We start from the raw sequence: 16456 nt of genomic DNA, 5'->3' as shown, positions 1-16456 counted from the left end.
GAGGGAAAGGCAGGCTGTAGTAAACACCCTCTGGTGCTGTGAAAGTTAATTCACTTCGCCAAGATAATGATTTTACTTTTAATGGCCAAAGCATCCCATGCCTATGTATGGTGTCTGAGTCAGAAGAGGCTCATCCTCGGTCATCCATCTGCCTCTCCAGATAAGGCAGAGTCCATCAGTTAAACACTCCAGGGAATGGCTGGCTTCAGACCTGCCATTATCCCTTTCCTGGTTTGCCCCACAGCACATTCCAGCTCTCAGAACTTCTGACTTCATTTTATATACCATCAAGATAATCTCCTCTACCAGGCTTTTCAGAAGACCAGTTTTAATATTGTATGGATAAACTGCTGGCTGGCTGAATGGATAGAGCTTCCCCTTCCCAACTAGCTGGACTGGTGTGTTATATAGGCAACTTTAAATCATTTTTTGCAAGCTTCAGTCATTTTAAATAACCTCTTTTTTTTTTTTTTTGGTCACATAAAAGCAAACAGAAACCTTCCCTGGCAGGAATCCACGCAGCATAAGCAGGATAGTTTAACCACAAGTAAACACAAACATTCCACTGACCTTCCAGGGGAAACATTTCCCAAAGTCTCTCCAGTGCTTTAAAACACAAACAAACCAACCCCCTGTCTTCCTCCACTGCAGTTGAACTCTGTGGCAGCCATGGAGTGCAGATGCTCTCCAGCCTTGAACATTAACTTTTCTGTCTCTCCTCTTCAATTAGAAGCTGTCTCTCTTTAGCTCTTTACTCAGCATCTATTGGGTTTTTCCCTTGGCCTTTAAGAGAAAAACCGTTTCTAGCGGAGAGTTTTTTGTTGAACCTGATATTCCTGACACCCAGGCCCATGCGTCCTGAACCTTAGTGCGCACATGCACCCTGCAATTTGGCTAGAGATGATTCAACTACTCCAAGTCAGGGTCTAAGCTCTCTGCTGAACGTTTGAGTTGTCTGGGAACCAGACTTCAGGAGCAGAGTCAGGAGAACATCCATAGCGTGGAACAGGGAGCTGGATGAGGATTTAGGGTCTGAAGCTAACAAAAATGTGTTAAATGTGGTCGGAAAGCCTGTAACTGTGCCCAATTCTTGCTCTTCTGGAACTTTATCATGCAGAGGAGCATGACAGAGACGCCTAGCTCTGAAAGGTCCACCTGTTCCCTTGGGCTTTGGGGTTGTGTCTAGCTTGAGGCCATGCCTTGTAAATACCTACCCCCTACATGCTCATGTTTTCTCCCACTAAGTAGCGCAGCTATATGGAGTCTCATCCAAAAAATGTGTGGAGGCGGTCTTAGACGCACACCCATGTTACCTGTGAATGAAGCAGGTTTACTCTTTCAGCATTTGTGACCACCCAGTAACCCTTTAGCAGAGATCTTTTTCTGTGATAACACTGCAACTTAAAAAATTTAGTTCTTTTCCCAGGGGTTCACAAGGCTGTGGGCTTGCCATGACCTTGCCAAAGAATCTAATCCATTGTATTTTTTAAACTAAAAATTGAAGATCCTGTAGAGTTGTTTTATTCATTTCTCAGGAGAAAATAATTCTCAGTCAAACTCAAGCCATCATTATTAGATTAAGAATGTTTCTAAGAAAGTTTCCCACTGAGAACATGAGTAGGCCACCCACCATAACCCTTCCCAACAGAGGCATAGCTTGGAGAAATAGGGGCAGGAGGCTGTTCTTCTGATAGACATCCATTCTTTTACAAATCTATTTGAAGTCAATTTTTTGGGGGGGCCAGGAAATCCGGTAATACTTTAAAGTATTTTGGACTGCAAAATAGAAGAAATGAATTAAAAGAAATTTACCTATGTTGTTGCCCCCATAAGCCATGAGATTTGACTCAGAATTTATCTCATGGGTACCCCAGAAATAGCACCCTTCACCTCTGTGAGTATATTCCCAGATACATATTAACCAGGGTATGAACTCTAGCCCATGGTTTCTGGGGCTCTATTCAACAGTGACAGGCCAAAATGAAACTATACTGTCTCTTCCTACCTATTCAATGAATACTGATGTGTTCTAGGGGGCAGGGACAGCCGCCAAGCAGCCATGATCACACTGGTATACAGGCCCTGAGCTTCCTGCTCTTAGCTCATACTCCAATCAGGGGCCAAGAGGGCAATGACAGGGTGGGATTTGGAAAAGGATCATTTCATCCAGCTATGTCTTGATGAGCTCTCCAGAGAAGCTGGATGGCAAACAGCTCTAGACTCAAACACTCTCCTTAGCTGAAGACAAATCTCCCAGAGAGGACATAGCAGCCACGTTACAGGTTCCCTCTTTAGCATTACTAAGGGACACCCAGATATACCCCACCTTGGAGGAAAATCAAAGTCTTAACTAGAGCAAAGTCAATGAATAATAGTCCATCCAGGGTGATTTAGTACCGTTTAAGGAAGGTTATCAGGCAAAAGACTATAAAGATAACCCTAACACCACATTCTACCTTGTAAAACATGCCTTTTAGGGGTAAAGTTTCAGAGAGTGTCAAAAATCACTGGAAAGCAGTTAGTGGTCAGGTAAAGGGAGAGAGTTCTCAGCAGTCAGGAAGCCCTACATTCTTATGGTCTACCTTTCCTCTGCCAAGTGTTTCTACAGAGCACTAGTTCTTGCAACTGTCTCGAAAGAACAATGGACGTCACTCTCTCCTGTTCACATTTTAAGAATGGATAAGATAGTGATGCGAACTCTTTGCCCACTTCAGAAACCACTTTGAAATAATCTGTTCCATCTACCATGAGGACTTCACAACACAACCCCCACAAAAATACCAAAGCTCCCAATTGCTCCACATACCCTTCCCCTCTGTGTTACCCAACAATCACAAACCCATGTCTGGAGGTCTAAATCTTTCCAGTGGAAATCAACATGCACCCTGGAACTGTTTACGTGGCTTCAGTCATACGTGGTTCTAAGTCCTTCCCCTAAAAGTAGGTTATGTGTTCCCTCCTTGGGACCCCTCACTCATTTGACTGAAATGCCTGGATCATAGCCCCCAGAATAGGCAGATCTGTGTCACCTGCTGGCTTTTCCCTTATTTCCTCCTTATTGAGCCCTTATCAAAGATACTCCCTTTAGCCAAGAAGAAACTTGGCCAAGCTACATGGCCACTCTTCCATCCAAACGACACCTGAAATGACTTTTCTTGGTGGGAACTGCAAGCAACTACTCTTAGGTGGAATTCCTAGAACTTGATAGTTTCCAAAACTAACAACAATACTGCTCCACCAAATAAAAACCCCGGTGAGATCAGCAATAGCGCTTGACTTCCTAAGGTTAAGGTTCAGGTTTTGGCTCACAGGCCAAAGAAGCATGGTTTACTCTCTAACAATGTTCTTGATGTCCTTTCTCCATCATGTTCTGGATGGTTGCTCTGCATCAAGTCCAAGGACTTCTTTAAAAGTTGGGGTCTTGGTAATCACCTGCCCAAAGCTAGTAAGATGTTTATAGTTATTTATCTTCCTGATATGTGTCCTTGGTTAGATCAAAGATGAGAAGATTAAAAAGGACCAAGAGCCCAAAGAAGAAGTCAAGAGCTTCTTGGACCGAAAGAAAGGATTTACAGAAGTGAAGGCGCAGAATGGAGAATTCATGACTCACAAACTTAAACAAACCGAGAATGCTTTCAGGTAAGTTGTGACTATTTAACAGTCGATGTCTTCCCATATGTGGGAGGGAGACTGGGAATCTTTGTCCTGTGCCTCCAGACAGAAAGGATCTGACCAGGCAGCATTCTTCCCATTGTCTTAAAGATACATAGTCAGCAGATCCTGTCTCCCTGTCACTAACAGGAGACCAGCAGTCATTGCTCAACCACAGCCTAATCCTCTTCTACTTCTTCTTCTTTCAATAGCAAGGCATATAAAGCTTAGTCTCCATGTTTTGACAATATGCTCATATGGTATCAGTGTATTAAGAAATATTATGACTGGGATTAATATCATTGGTTCATGCTTTAGGTGGTCCAGACAACTTTCTACAAATCTTTGTCGGTACCATTTTAAGAGTTCATTTTTGTAAAGGTTGTAAATAAGTGTTTTGTGAAGCTCAGATTATTCTGTGGTCCAAAAACTTGGGGCACATCAGGTTAAACCAAATCACCGCCCTTTACCATAAGACTTTAAGAGTCCTCTATATAAATTTGCCTTCATTTTCCCATTTTAGAAACATATATAGATATAGATATAGATATGATGTATGAGAGGAATCTATGTATGTGATACACACACACACACACACACACACACACACACACACATGAGAGAGGAGAGAGAGAGAGAAATAGGTTACTACAATGTAATTTGTTTTTGTCAGTGTCTGCTAGGAGTTGATACCCATATAAGCAGAGAATGATACACTCCATATACTTACACAGTGAGGAATACAGTAAGAGTCTCTAGCTAGATGCTTATTTACCAGCTGAGCTAAAAGCAAGCTGTGTTCTTCATGGGCAAAAGCATGGTATCTTATTTGCCTTAAACCTGAAAAAGCCAAAGACAGGACAGAACTTTCTGGAAGGTATTTCCATATACCACCCTGATGCTACAAGCCTACCAGCATGGTTAGGCAGAGGCAGTATAGTCAAGATTTTACTCCCGTTTTGGTGAAAGTTGACTTGATTCTTCATTTTTAAGGTTAGAATTTTTTTTTTTTTAATTCAGCCGTTAGTAACATTTATTCCAGACATTTTTCTATGTTTACAATAGTTAAGATACACACACACACACACACACACACACACACACACACACACACACACACACACACACTCACACACACACAGAGGATCATACAATAGGCATATGAGTGAATACAATCAGAAAGGTGTATTTTAAATGGGTCTGGTACCATAAATGACAGTGCTGCAGAACCAGCTTTCTGTGCCAGTAAATCTAAGTTTGCACTTAGTGATGTGAGCGCATGCTCTGCATGATGTTGAACCAGAGCCTCATGACCGACTGGCACTTTGATTACACAAAATAAAGACTGAGCGACACCTAGTGGTTCCCAGAGAAGATTCCACGGTCCAGTCTTATCCACACTACAAGATCTGAAAGAATAAACAAACGAGTTTCCAAAAATGCAAAGACCTTCACTGAGAGAGGAGTCACATGCTTGTGACCCTGTAACACTGAAAGAGCAATGTGTAAGGTTGTAAGAAACCCTTTAACTTTGAGTTCAAAATTAGAGTTAATCTTTAACCATCAAGAACCTGCTGCTATACTTTATAATCTCAGCCCTTAGCAAATTTAATATCATGACCCGCCCCCAAACATACATGTTTACAGCTAAAACAAGGTGTTTCAAAACATGGCACTGTCTTTACCTCTACACAATGCACTTCAATATTTTCTCTTTCACTTTTTAAAACGTTGAGACCGATTTACTAAATTGACTTTATTTTTAACCTGAAGCCTGAAAACGTTGTCCCAGAGGAAACAGTATGTTCTGAACTACCTCTGTGTTCAAAAGCATAAGGTATATAAAATAAGATCAGTAAGCCAGGTGGTGGTGGCGCACACCTTTAATCCCAGCACTGGAGAGGCAGAGCCAGGTGGATCTCTGTGAGTTCGAGGCCAGCCTGGACTACAGAGCAAGATCCAGGACAGGCACAAAGCTACAGAGAGAAACCCTGTCTCCGGAAAAAAAAAAAAAAAAGAAAGAAAGAAAAAGAAAAAAGAAGATCAGTATTGTGCACTGCATATCCTCAATCACTCCTCGCTTCCTTCATTCTCTTACTCCATAGCTGAAAGCATTATGCCATCCATTACACAGAATAAATATTAAACTGTGTGATTCATTATTCCTGAGACAAAGGTGTCAGGCGTGGAATTCCTGGGCTTGGATCTAGGTAGTAATGACCTCACTGTGTGTTAATAAGTATTTAAGTAGAAGCCATTCTACATCTCTGTCTCTAAGCTAAAGACTCCCTGCATTAAGACCTTCAAGAAGAACACCACTAAATTCTCCCCCAGTCCAGTTCTGGGAGGATCCAGCTTGTGTGATGTCACTAATGTCACTAGCGAGTATATTCTGTTGTTCCTCATTGGCCATCCATCTTGGTTTTGACACAGGGTCTCTCACTGATCTGGAGTAGGCGGGGCTGGCTTTCCAAGCTGGCTGCCTATCAATGCTTCTCATCATACCCAGCTTTTTTTTTTTTTTTTTTTTTTTCTGCAGATGGGTTCTGGGGATTGAACTCAGGTCCTCATGTTTGCATGGCAAACACTTTACTGAGTGAGCCGTCTCCCCAACCCTCAACCATCTTCTACAGTTTAGAAAAATTGTTTATTCTCTCTCACTTTATTCATAAGATAAGAATTTTATGAATACCACCATCTCCCCAGTTAGTATGACTATTTAATGAGATAATACATTTGAAAACATTTATAAGATATAATGAATGACCCCTTTGATCTTCAGTAACCACCCTAATCACACCACATCTGTAATATTTTAGAGTTTTAAATCCTGACAAAGGATACTCCAGTTGTGTGGGGATCAGAGAGGGTAGAAATACACATTTTGGATAAGAAAAATTTCCCACAGGCTCTATCAAAACAGACATACCTTTCTGGGCTTAACTCAACCAAGAAACAATAGGGCCCAAATAGTGGTAAACAGCTGTAATCCCGGCAATTAGGAGGCTGAGGTAGAGGGATTATGAGCTTGAGCTAGAGGCCAGCTGTAGAGAGATCCTGTCTCAAAAAACAAACAACAACAACAACAACAACAAAAGCCCTACAGTTTGGTAGTGCTGACTGTATTCTCAACATCCTGCAACAGAGCTCCACAATCATTTCATCCTGCAGAACTGGGATTCCACAATCACACACAGCTCCTCCTTGGCCACCTGCTATGCCCCAGAGGACCACCGTTCCTTTTCTGTTTCTATGAATTTCATATTACCATAGATTCCTCATACAAGTAGAATTTTGAGATATTTGTCCTTTTATAACTGGCTTGTCTCATTTAACGTAATAGCTTCAAGTTTATCCACATTGTAGCATGTGTTGGTATTTCTTTTGAAGGCTGAATAGTATTCCATGGTGTGGATATACCACATTATGTTAATTCATTCATCCTACAATGGACTCAGATTGCTCTCACCTCCTGTCTCTTGTGGATAATGTTATGAATGTAGGTGTTCCACAATCTCAAGACCTTGCTTTCAATTCTTTTGACTATGTGCCAAGTGGTCTGTCCAGATCATATACACAATATTATTATTTTCAGGATTGCACAGGACTGTGATGTTTTCTTCACACTAGGTGCACCATTTTTTCCTTGCCCTAGTAGAGGCTCTCATGAAGTCCTTATATTCCATGTAGATCCCCAACCAACCCCAGGGCTGGTGTGAGGATCAGGTGCCTGGTTATAGTGCCTGCAGACAGACATTCTCCTCCCCCCAAGACAGAACCAGGTAACTAACTACCTTGCCTTTTCTCCTTCCTCAGCCCCAGCCGCCCAGGAGGCCGGGCCAGTGGGGACAAGGAAGCTGAAGGTGCCCCACAAGTGGAAGCTGGCAAGAGGCTGGAGGAGCTGCGCAGGCGCCGTGGGGAGACTGAGAGTGAAGAGTTTGAAAAACTCAAACAAAAGCAACAGGAGGCAGCCTTGGAGCTGGAAGAGCTGAAGAAAAAGAGGGAAGAGAGAAGGAAGGTCCTGGAGGAAGAGGAGCAGAAAAGGAAGCAAGAGGAAGCTGATCGCAAAGCTAGAGAGGAGGTGAGGGCTGCCTGGCCCAGCCAGGGGAAACCTGGATGTCCCCAAGTCCCCAGAGAGGAACAGTCCCTTTGAAGTCCCCTGCTGCTCTTCTGAGTGTGCACTCTTGAACATATAGTGCATCATTAACAAACCTGGTAGCTCAGTCAGTAGAGTGCTTGCTCAGCAAGCACAAGGCCTAGATTCAATCCACAGCAGTACATATACCCAAGTGGTGGAGCACCCCTATAATCCCAGTGCTCAGGAGGTGGAGGAGAATCAGAAGTTCCAGGTCATCCTCCTTCACTACCTATCAAGATCAAGGCTAGCCTAGGTTATAGGAGACCCTGTCTCACAGTAATAATAACAGTCATTTATTATTATGGTACACTGGCATGTGTCTGAACCCAGAATACTTGTGTCTCCACAAGTATGAAGAAACTGAATCGCAGAGGAGTTTGTATAGTTGTCCCACTGAGCCTATTGTCCTATAGAGCCTCTCAATAAGGAACAGTGGGGAATCTGAGAGAGATGAAAGGTCTGCCACCTATCACAGAGCCAAGCTAGGAAGCAGAGTGGGTGTGGTGGCTTCGTGCCTGGAATCCTAGCACTGGAAGGCTGAGATAGTAGAATGTTGAGTTCAAGGCCAGTCTGGGGTCAATAGTAAGTTCCCAATACAGCCCTGGTTACACAGAGAAATTCTGCCTGCAAACAAAACAAAACAAAAAGAGAAAGGAAAGAAAAACATAGCTGTTGCATGATATCTAATATTTTGAGTCTGCTGGTGTGTGTGTGTGTGTGTGTGTGTGTGTGTGTGTGTGTGTGTGTATCTGTGTGTGGTGGTCAGAGCACAACTTTGTGGAGTTGAGTCTCTCCTTGCACATTTTACATGGGTTCCAAGGATCGGCCTCAGGTCTCCAGGCTTCTACCATAAGAACCTTTATCTGCTGAGCCATCTCCCTGGCCCTCATGTTTCTCCAAGCACACTAAAATGTACAGAGGCTAGAACGGTATCTGCTTTGTTCGCTACGGTATCCCAGGACCAACAGTGGCTTGCCAACTATGTGCGCCACCAGAGCCCTGCCACTGTTGGCCAAGGCATTTGTCTCCTTCTTAACACAGGACAGATCGGGTTACAAGGGGGGAAACTTGACCTCAGCACATGAAAACCCAGCTAGGTCAGCTACAACTTAGATCACTACTGTTTACAAAGGGCATCCTTTCCTTTCATCCTAGGGTACATTCTCATTATACGGGGAAAGAAACCAGGGATCAAATAGTTAGAGTGACTTGGTTGAAGATGTTTGACGGATAAGTGATGGGATAAGCATGATGACCCTGCTTTTCTAACTCCTGAGCCTAGAACTTTCCAGGCCTCAAGCTCCTATTCCCTCCAAATATGTGACAAGATTTTCACTCTTTTATTTTTCCTGAAATGGGTGTTATAGTTTCCCTAAGTTGTATGGAAAGTTTGGATGAATTATTCCAATGTCTGTTCCAACTCCCGCTTCCAATGAGGCCATGACCTCTAACTGAAAAGTGACCGTGATGGTAGAAGTCTGAGCTGACAGACCTGGAATTGTGTCCCAACTCTGCCACTTACAAACTGGAACCTTGGGACACCCTGAGCTACCCTGTCTTATTTTCCTTGTCTGTGAGATAGCATCTATTTTGCAGGATTTTTTTTTTTTTTTTTATGACTAAGTAGATGGCGGTATTCACAGTGGCTGACACATCACAGGCACTCAAAAAGCAGGAACTGTCATGCTACATTGACTGCTTACAAGGGGATTCCATCTTGACCACCCTTCCTGGAAGCATGCAGGGGGAGCCTTCATATTCATTTACATATTCAAAAGTGGAAGGTTTTGTTAAGTGACTTACAAAATGGTAACATATCACCTTTAAAGGAGACTTGTCCAGCAGAATGGCAGTCTAAACATTTCACACAATTTTTCTAAATTAGGTGTCATGAACTTGGGTTATTGCTGTGGTTCTGTTTTATAAATGAGGAAATGGAGGCAGCTAGTAGGTAGGATTATGGTCACACTGATGGAAAGTACCCCTCCAGAATGCAAACCCAGGCAGTGGACTCCAGTGTTCAGGGGTACTCTCTTCTGAGCACCCTAGAAGATGGGTCAACATACATCGTAGAGTCAAGCCGCCTCTGACTGCTGCTCTTGCCGCCCACAGCACTTGAAGCAGATTGTGATGTATTGTTATTTGCTCTGTCTGTCTCAGGAAGAGAAGAGAAGGCTAAAGGAAGAGATTGAAAAGAGAAGGGCAGAAGCTGCTGAGAAACGCCAGAAGATGCCGGAAGATGGCTTGTCCGAGGACAAGAAGCCATTCAAGTGTTTCACTCCTAAAGGCTCATCTCTCAAGGTATTTTTGTCCCAGAAATTCTTATTAAACTTCTCTCCCAGTATCATAGTAATGTGATTTGTTTTTTGATCATCCAAGACTTCCTTTGCTTCATTTAACTCTTTGCTGTCCTATGTTAATCTGTTCAGGCTACTATATCAAAACATCTTTTTCACTTGGTAACAGACATTTATTGCCCACAGTTCTAAAGGCTGAAAGCTCCAAGATCAAGGCACTAGCAAATTCAGTATCTGGGCTGGGCGGTGGTGGCACACACCTTTAATCCCAGCACCTGGGAGGCAGAGCCAGGCAGATCTCTTGTGAGTTCAAGGCCAGCCTGGGCTACCAAGTGAGCTCCAGGAAAGGCGCAAAGCTACACAGAGAAACCCTGTCTCAAAAAAACCAAAAAACAAAAAAAAAATTCAGTATTGGTTCTTCGTAGATGACACCACTTTCTTGCTATTCTCATATAGTGGAAAGGAAAAGAAGGGGCCAGCAAGCTCCCTCTGGCCTCTTTAAGAAGTGTACTAATCCCATTCATGAGGACTCTACACTTTTATATAGCACATTGGGAACTGGATAGCACCATATGAATTTTAGAGGGCTACAAGCATTTGACCACCGACTCTTTCAGATGCTTTTCATGTTAATTTTGTAATTACTAAAAGCACAACTGGAATTAGTCCAATGCAAACTGCAAGGCTATTACTGTAGGAAATGAGCTGCAATGTGGATAGTGTCCTTTTTCCAGGAAAGGTAGGTCTTACTACTGTCTTCATGGAACAGCCTCTAACTCTTAGGACAGAAGTTCTTGCCCAGAGAAGAGAGAAGGAACAAAAGGAGCTGAAGCCAGGGAGACTGTGGAGTGGTTGAGATGTGGGGGAAAAGGCAACAGACTCCATTGGTCATTTATTACCAAGTCTCTCTTTGGTTTTGAACACTCAGTACACTCAGTACCTTATGTATTGAAGGTATTTGAGAAATATTTGCAGATGAATACTGAGTAAATGAATGAGTGAAGCCTCAGCGAAACTTTAACATTCATATCCTGTCTTCATCTACCATTAGCCTAACTAGACTGCAACTGTCAGTAATGGGCACAGCCAGTGTTGAGTCTCAACTAGGCTCCCATGGCGACATGTACATGGGTGTATGCAAGTGGACAAAAGCCAGTCACCTCCACTTTACAGTTATAGCCTCTTTGTCAGAATGCTTTTTATGTGTATGTGGGGGTACACATGTGTGATGAGGGGACATTGTATGCATGAATGTACATGCATGTAAAGGCCAGAGGTAACCCTCAAGTGTTGTTCTTCAGAAGCCATCCATCTTTATTTTTTTGAGTCAGGTTCTCTCCTTAGCCTAGAATTGCATGTCTCCAGGTCCCCAGAGCTATAATTATAAACAAATGTAACCTCAGTTGGCTTTTTACATTGGGACCTGGGGTTTCAACTGAGATCCTCAAGCTTCTGGGACACATACTTTACCAAATGAGCTATTTCAGCAGCCCTCAGAATTCAAATAATTTCATTTAGTTTTTATGGTGGTGTGGATGCTAGTCACAGGTTGGTTGGTTGGTTTGGAGACAGTGCCTCACTATGTAGTCCTGGCTGTCCTAGAACTTATGTAGAGCAGGCTGGTCTCAAATTCACAGAAATCCACCTGCCTCTGCCTCCTAAGTTGCTGGAATTAAAGGCGTGTTCCACCATGCTCAGCTTGGTTACAATTCTGATACTTCCCAAAGTACCATTGTGAACTGGGTAATATATGGTTAAGCACAGACCACATGCACAATACTGGTACATAATAACATTGTAGGTGTCTTAGTTTCTATAAGTAGGAACAAAGTATGATGCTGACACAATGAAATCACCCAATGAACAATGTGTTTCTCAGAATGTATCCTTGTTGCAAGGAAATCTATGACTTTTGGACTTGGACACTCATCTCAGGGTCTGCTGTGGGAAAAACCAAGACCTACACTTAACAAAAATCCATTTGGCTTATACTTCTACACCATTGTTCTTCATTGCAGAAAGCCAGGACAGGAGCTCAAACAGGGCAGGAACCTGGAGGCAGGAGCTGATGCAGAGGACATGAAGGGATGCTGCTTACCAGCTTGCTCCTTATGGTTCGCTCAGCTTGCTTTCTTATAGAACCCAGGATCACCAGCCCAGGGATGGCGCACCCACCATGTGCGGGGCCCTCCCCCATCAGTCACTAGTTAGGAAAAGGTCCTACAGGCTTGTGTATACCCTGATCCTGTGTGGAGGCATTATCCTCCCAGATGACTCGAGCTTGTGTCAAGTTCACCAACAACTAGCCAGCACACCAATCTAAGCCAGAGTAGGAATTTATTTTTTAATATCTGATATTTATAACATAACTAATCTGTGCTGCATACTGTGAAAAAGAAAAGTGCAAAGTGAGGTTGCTGCCCCTTGATTGGAATATAGTTGACTGCCTCACGGAAATGATTCAGGACTCACAAAGGGAACAACATCCAAGCCAGTGAGCCCTCAGAGCACAGCACAAGGCCTCCCGTAAGCCAGCGCCATCTCTGAACACAGAAATTTGAATTTCACGTAATTGTTTTATGTCATGAAATAGTTTTTCAACCTCTTAATAATGTAAATTATTGTTAAAAGTGGGGGCTGGAGAGATGGCCAGGAGTTAAGAACACTTGTTGCTCTTGCAGAGGACCTGGGTTCAGGTCCCAGCACCCACTCAGTAACTCCAGTTCCGGAGAACCTAACACCTCTCCTGGCCTCCATGGGCAATGCATGCAGACATATATAGATGCATGCAAAACACCCATACATATAAAATTAAAACAAAATAAACCTCAAAAAGAGTGCTTAAAGCTAGACATGGGAACACACTCCTATGATCCAGGCACTGGGAGGTTAACACAAGGGGATCATCAGTTCATGGCCAGCCTGAACTACCTGCCTAGTGAGTTCCAAGCCAATCTGAGGTACAGAGCAAAACCCTGTCTCAACAAATAAACGCAAAACAATAAAAAAAATATTTTCCTTTGATTGTTTGGGAGGTTCATGGCAAACCCAGTCTCAACTGTGGCTTGAAATCACTGATCAACCAACCAGAAGAACCCTCCCTCCACTCTGGTTATCTCTGAGCAGTCACAGGGTGCAGCCTGTCCCCAGGTCTGCTCTCCTGTTCCTGGATCAACAAATAAAGAAAACAATGTTCTCTCTTCCTTGAACAGTCCTGATAACACAAGAGCAGTCACTGAGACTGCTAGGTCCTGTCTACTGATTTCTGGAGAGACTGGGCTTCTTCCCCTTTTCGCTCTTTAAGCGTCTCCTTTCCACCAAGCGCTCCTCGGTGTCCTCATTTCTCATGTCTATCCTTCAGCTACATTCTTTTCCTCTGAACTTCCTAGGAAGCCCCTTTCTGTTTTCTCTCTCACGGAACTGCACATGTCAACAGCCATTTAAAGTCAATGCATAGAAAGGACCAGAGCGTTTTTAATTTCTACATAATAGAGATGAGCATGTGCCACTTGTCTTGATGGCATGTTTCTTAAAGAACTTCCTGGCATTTTCCTAAATGTAGCCTGTCCTATAATGGAACCCAATAGCTAACGATGCTCTCCAGACCACAGCTTTGGTTATAACCGTTCTAGCGCACAGGTGGTACTGTATTCATGCCAATGGGAGGGGGACGTTTGAATTTTGACCTCAAAATAGTACTGAATGGTGTATTTTTGTATTACTTATGATTTCCACTGTCTCGGGAAACTCTAAACATGAGTTCTCATTGCTTGATTATGGTAGCAATGAATGATAACATACACAAAAGAATACATTTTAAGTAGACTAAATCTAAAAGTCTTTGATGTTGTGTTTGAGTTTATTGATGGAGAAGTGGAGTAAAGAAAATACACAAACTAATATCTAAAACTAGCAGTATTATCTCTTCCGTAAGTCTGTTGAGACAGTACTGCTAGCTCCTGGTCATCAGAGGCCAACATTCCTCCTGAAATTCCTTAAGTATTGTGCAGAGTGTTTAATTCATAAACTCCACACAAACTGATTATTTGGAGCAGACAGTTAAGGCATTTCCCAGCAAGAGTCAGTAAATGGAGGGTGAATCCTCACAAGATTAGAAAATGAAGTCAAGCTGGATTAACTATTCAGGAGGAAGGGAGTGTGACAGGGCCTGTGGCTTGAGATGGTGTTATAGCAGGACAACCCGAGTCCCTAAGATGCTGGCAGAGCCACACACAAAACACAAGTCTCAGCTCTGCTCTGTACTGACTACACTGTACTTCCTGCCATCCTCCATACCCTTAGTCTCTGTAAAGTATTTGAGTTGCTTTAAAAAAAATCCCCTCTAACTCAGGCATGCCTCCCCTCCCTTTCATAAGTCCACTTGAGAAATTGTAACTACAGAACTCAGTTCAAATATCAAAATTTCTGAAAAGCCTTCGCCCCCACCCCACCCCAGTTTATCTTATGGATGTAGCATCATGTTCCCATCTTTAATATGGTACCTACCACTGACATTTAAATGTTTTGTTTATATGTTCTCCTAATCTACTAAATGTGCATTCTCCTTAAAGGACCTTTTGTTCTCTTAGTCTGCCAAGGAACACACATGCTGAAAGGCTCCAGATCCTACCCTGTCCAGAAATCTACTATAGTAAACTGCCCTAAGTCGATGGACTTCAATGCCCACTTCTCTCAAATCAATCTGTATAACTACAGACTGAGCAGTTATCATTGCCAGGTGTGATGGCACATGCCCATCAATCCAGCACTTAGGACACTGAGGCAGGAGGATCAGGAATTCAAGGGCAGCCTATACTACATAGTAAGACCTTGTCTCAAAAAACAAACAACAACAAAAAACCAAGCAGCTAAACATTTGTCTTCTACAATTTTGGAGACTGGGAAGTGCAAGGTCATCAGTATGCCAGCCCTGCTGATTCCAGAAAGGGTTCTCCTTCTCCTCCACAAATGGGCACATTCTTGCTGTCTCCTCAGGTGACAGAGACCAGACAATAGGCAAGCTCTCTTGTCTTTTTCATCCGTGCTCTAATGCCATTCATGAGGACACAATTACCTTCCAAAGGACTCATTCCAAATGCCGTCACAGGAGATATGGATTTACGTATATGAATAGTTTGTCATTGGTCTATATTGTGTAAGACCATCTTACTGTTTCTTGCTTCCAAACTCTTCTCCCCCTCTCTGCATTCTTTATCCTCTTCCAATCCTACTCTTACTTCCCCATTGTCAAATACATTATTCCTAGTTTCCTCCCCATCTGGGTGCTGTGCTCATCATGGTGGTGCCCTCACGTGCTCTGTGGTGTTTTTATTTCCTGGGTTCATGTGCTCTGTGGTGTTTTTATTTCCTGGGTTCAGGAATGATCGTGGTGTAGTTGAAGGGCACTGTGAATAAGTTCCAGGCCACACAGCAGGACCAAAGGAGAAACTTGGGCCAATCTGGGTGTGCCTTGCCTTCCAGGAGTGTTCAGAAGGTATTTCAAAGGCACATCGGTGTAGTCTCCATTTAGCCATGCCTCATTCTGGCAGGCTTCCGAGCTTCCCACTGTTAGGACTTTTGCACATACTGTTCCCTCTGCGTATTCACACAGCTTCTTCTTTTCTATTTCTAGATAGAGGAACGAGCAGAATTTTTGAATAAGTCTGTGCAGAAAAGGTAAATATAATTGGCTGTCCAGTTGAGGCTCGTCAGCTGTCAAGCACATGGAGCGATGTCTTCTGTCTCATATTTTCTTGTCTGTGTTTACTTGGCAGTGGTGTCAAATCTACTCACCAAGCAGCAGTAGTCTCCAAGATTGACAGCAGGCTGGAGCAGTACACCAATGCAATTGAGGTGAGCGCTGTTCCCCGGTCACAGTCCTGTAAAATGAAACAGGCTGTGATCACATATGTGGTCACAGAAACACTTAGGGTGATGAATGAGTCTGACACCCTGATCATATTACAATATTAATAATGATCTCCACAACTATGAACTAGCTGTGGAGAAACACATAAGAAAGATGCATTAGGGACTCTTGAGTAGATTGTTTTTAACACTTATAGTCTGAATTTTCTTTGAAGTGAATAGATTGAATGAATAGGTTTTCTTTTAGATTTTTAAATTTTATGTATATTAATGCTTTGCCTGCATGTCTGTCTGTGCATGCCTGGAACTAGAATCATAGTGCACACGCGCGCACACACACACACACACACACACACACACACACACACATGCGCATGCACACACACACGCACACATTTAAAAATAAAACAGAGCAAATGCCTATCTACTGGAGAGGCGCAGGGACTACCTTAGGCAGCACCTGCACAAGCAAAAAAAGCCTAAGTTTGAGCCCTAGGAGCCA

The 16456-nt window shown here is 43.1% G+C and overlaps 1 protein-coding gene across 1 annotated transcript in view; it reads left to right on the top strand.

The window, feature by feature from the left end:
* The window catches only part of Cald1 (caldesmon 1), a 71623-nt gene that overhangs the window by 43638 nt on the left and 11529 nt on the right, over positions 1-16456 (top strand). Inside the window, exons 5-9 of the mRNA XM_036181446.1 lie at positions 3494-3639; positions 7468-7732; positions 9950-10090; positions 15719-15762; positions 15861-15939. Of these exons, the coding sequence (XP_036037339.1) occupies positions 3494-3639; positions 7468-7732; positions 9950-10090; positions 15719-15762; positions 15861-15939 (675 nt within the window). The remainder of the gene's footprint in view (positions 1-3493; positions 3640-7467; positions 7733-9949; positions 10091-15718; positions 15763-15860; positions 15940-16456) is intronic.

Source organism: Onychomys torridus, chromosome 3 (assembly GCF_903995425.1).
Source record: "Onychomys torridus chromosome 3, mOncTor1.1, whole genome shotgun sequence".
NCBI classification, from domain to species: Eukaryota; Metazoa; Chordata; class Mammalia; order Rodentia; family Cricetidae; genus Onychomys; species Onychomys torridus.
This window is presented reverse-complemented; position numbering and strand designations above follow the sequence as displayed.